Source organism: Oncorhynchus masou, unplaced genomic scaffold, assembly GCF_036934945.1.
Source record: "Oncorhynchus masou masou isolate Uvic2021 unplaced genomic scaffold, UVic_Omas_1.1 unplaced_scaffold_5926, whole genome shotgun sequence".
Classification (NCBI taxonomy): domain Eukaryota; kingdom Metazoa; phylum Chordata; class Actinopteri; order Salmoniformes; family Salmonidae; genus Oncorhynchus; species Oncorhynchus masou.
In genome coordinates this window covers 16,210-19,811 of record NW_027012349.1, presented here as the reverse complement: position 1 = coordinate 19,811, position 3,602 = coordinate 16,210, and the positions used below count along the sequence as shown (strand labels likewise).

Genomic DNA, 3,602 nt, shown 5'->3' with positions numbered 1-3,602 from the left:
CCAGGACCGCTACCGCCGTACCCAGGACCGCTACCGCCGTACCCAGGACCGTTACCGCTCGTAGCCCAGGACCGCTAACGTCGTACCCAGGACCGCTACCGTCAGTACCCAGGACCGCTACCGTCAGCACCCAGGACCGCTACCGCCGTACCCAGGACCGTTAGCGCTCGTACCCAGGACCGTTATCGCTCGTACCCAGGACCGTTAGCGCTTGTACCCAGGACCGCTACCGCCGTACCCAGGACCGTTAGCGCCGTACCCAGGACCGTTACCGCCCGTATGTTGTGTGTTAACAGGCCACCCAGGAGTGTTATAGGTTGTGTGTGTGTGGTTGTCAGGACTACCAGAGGATGTTGGACCTGATGAGGGATATTATCCTGGCCACTGACCTGGCTCACCACCTCCGCATCTTCCCCGACCTGCAAAGGATGGCTGACGGTAAGGCAGTGCATGGGTGTGTGTGGGGGTGGGGTGCGTGCGTGCGTGCGTGCGTGCGTGTGTGTGTGCATGCATGTGTGCGTGCGTGTATATGTGAGTATAATAGTATTTCATTCTCTCTCCCTTTCTGTTTGTATATGTGTGTGTGTGCTAGCTGGCTACAACCCCAGGAATCAGACCCACCGTTCTCTGCTGCTGTGCCTGCTGATGACCTCATGTGACCTGTCGGACCAGACCAAGGGCTGGAAGACCACCCGCAAGATCGCTGTGAGGAACCCTAAAGTCTAATAACCCTAGACTCAACACTAAAGCTAATGCTAACCCTAACCTCCACCTTAAAGCTAATGCTAACCCTCAACCCTAAAGCTAATGCTAACCCTAGCCTCAACACTAAAGATAATGTTAATCCTAGCCTCCATCCTAAAGTAATGCTAACTGTAGCTTCAATCCTAAAGCTAATGCTAAACTTAGCCTCAAACCTAAAGCTAATGCTAACCCTAGCCTCAACTCTAAAGTTAATGCTAACCTTCAACCTTAAAGCTAACGCTAAACCTAGACTAACCCTAAAGCTAATGCTAACCATAACTCTCGCCTCAACCACAACCCTAACTTCATGTTCACATCCCGGTTCAACCCTAACCTCAACTCTAACCTCAGACCCTAGTTAACCTTTGACCCTAAACCTCTTTCTGTCCTCTGTGTTTTCAGGAGCTGATCTATAAAGAGTTCTTCTCCCAGGGGGATCTGGTATGTGTGCTGCACTTTATTACTGCAGTGTGTGTGTGTGTGTGTGTGTGTGTGTGTGTGTGTGTGTGTGTGTGTGTGTGTGTTGCGCTTTATTACTGCACTGTGTGTGTGTGTGTGTGTGTGTGTGTGTTGCACTTTATTACTGCACTGTGTGTGTGTGCTGCACTTTATTACTGCACTGTGTGTGTGTGTGTGTGTGTGTGTGTGTGTGTGTGTGTGTGTGTGTGTGTGTGTTGGGAGGTGGGTGTATCTGATGTGTGTAACTTACTTGTGTGTGCAGGAGAAGGCGATGGGGAATCGTCCCAGTGAGATGATGGATAGAGAGAAGGCCTACATCCCAGAGCTACAGATCAGCTTCATGGAACACATCGCCATGCCCATCTACAAGTAAGAGTGAATCAGAGCGTTTATCACTACTGAACAAATCACAACACAGCGTTTATCACTACTGAACAAATCACAACACAGCGTTTATCACTACTGAACAAATCACAACACAGCGTTTATCACTACTGAACAAATCACAACACAGCGTTTATCACTACTGAACAAATCACAACACAGCGTTTATCACAACTGAACAAATCACAACACAGCGTTTATCACAACTGAACAAATCACAACACAGCGTTTATCACAACTGAACAAATCACAACACAGCGTTTATCACTACTGTACAAATCACAACACAGCGTTTATCACAACTGAACAAATCACAACACAGCGTTTATCACTACTGACCCACAGCACTTGCACCACCTAATGTTGTGTCCCCCACCCCTGTCCCCTGATAGGCTGCTGTCAGAGCTGTTACCGGGGGCATCAGAGCTGTATGAGCGTGTAGCGACCAATCGAGTGCAGTGGACAAAAGTCTCCCATAAGTTCACCGTCCGTGGGTTGCCTAGCAACAATAGCCTCGACTTCCTGGATGAAGAGTATGAGCTGCTGCAATCCCAGGGTGCGCTGGGAGATGACAGCCACTGCGATGACACCCACTGCCTCAACGGTTGCCTTGATGATGTGGTTGGGGGAGGGGCCAGTGAACACACCAACCAATGGGAGGGGAGCCAGTGGTATCTCTAGGCCAATAGAAACATAAGGAAACGATTTCCTTTTTATGTCCTCAGGCAGAGAGGGCGAGACTTTGAGACAGTTTGACATTTGATTGACAGCTGTCAATCTCTGAGGCTGAGCAAGATGGAGTGAACTCAGGAGGGACAATTCAGATGAATCATTTGACAGGAGTTGATTCTGACTAGTCAATTCAGACGATTCCTGTAGATGTTAAATGTGACTGAACTCCTGTGAGGAAAGCAGAGTGTCGTGTTGACTCTGGAAATTATCATTTTCATAACGAAGGTCACCGTTCATATTGTTCTGAGTTTCTGTTTTACACACAGGCTCCCAGACACCTAACAGGTCAATACCCATGTAATAACACATACCTTTCTTAGTTAACAGAAAGCTGTGTAGTACGAAGGACAGTTAAGGAATCTGTTGGTTTATGTTGATTTAAGATCATCAGAATCCCTCCCACCAGCCCACACAAACCCTGATCAGCTGCTATGTCACTCATACGACTGCTTATGTATGCTGTATGTAGCCTACACCACGTGTGTTTCTCCCTTTATCTCAGCCAGTATTGAATTTATTTGTAATTTCGTGAGGCATCATGTAAGTCTCTAGTTTGCCAATTATTGTATTTGTTAGTATATATGGAGCTCATTGATGGCCATATGATGCCCAGTGGTCATTGAGGGAACTGTATCTGCAGTGTGTCAGGTAATGTGAGAGTAAGTTCCATCTTTTGGAGATGGGGACAGTTTGACAGTCAATGATCACTGGTCAGTGCCATCCTCATTAGCTAAAATCACACACACACCACCACCAACAACCACCACCACCAAAAACAACCACCACCCACAACCAACAACAACCAACAACCAACCACCCACCAACAACAACCACCACCAACCAACAACCACAGACACCCACCAACAACAACCACCACCAAAGAACAACCAACACCACCACTACCACCAACCACCACAACCCACCACCAACAACCACCACAACCACAACCCACCACCAACAACCACCACCACCACCACAACCAACAACCACAACCCACCACCAACAACAACCCACCACCACCTACCAACCACCACCAAAGAACAACAACCCCCACCAACAACAACCACCAAAAACAACAACAACCACCAAAAACCACTACCAACAACCACCACCCACCAACAAACACCACCCACCAACAAACATCACCCACCAACAAACACCACCACCACCACCACCAACCAACAACAACCACCACCAACCAACCAACAACAACCACCACCAACACCACCACCAACAACCACCACCACAAACAACAACCACCCACCACCAACAACCAACACCAC

General features: G+C 48.4%; 1 protein-coding gene across 1 annotated transcript; it reads left to right on the top strand.

Moving 5' to 3' along the window:
• Positions 1-342: 342 nt before the first annotated feature.
• On the top strand, positions 343-2,842 carry LOC135536298 (cGMP-dependent 3',5'-cyclic phosphodiesterase-like). The gene is made up of 5 exons (XM_064962655.1): positions 343-438; positions 593-705; positions 1,147-1,185; positions 1,466-1,572; positions 1,980-2,842. The coding sequence occupies exons 1-5, from the start codon at positions 351-353 to the stop codon at positions 2,266-2,268; spliced, it is 636 nt and encodes a 211-aa protein (XP_064818727.1). The 5' UTR covers positions 343-350; the 3' UTR covers positions 2,269-2,842.
• Positions 2,843-3,602: the final 760 nt, after the last annotated feature.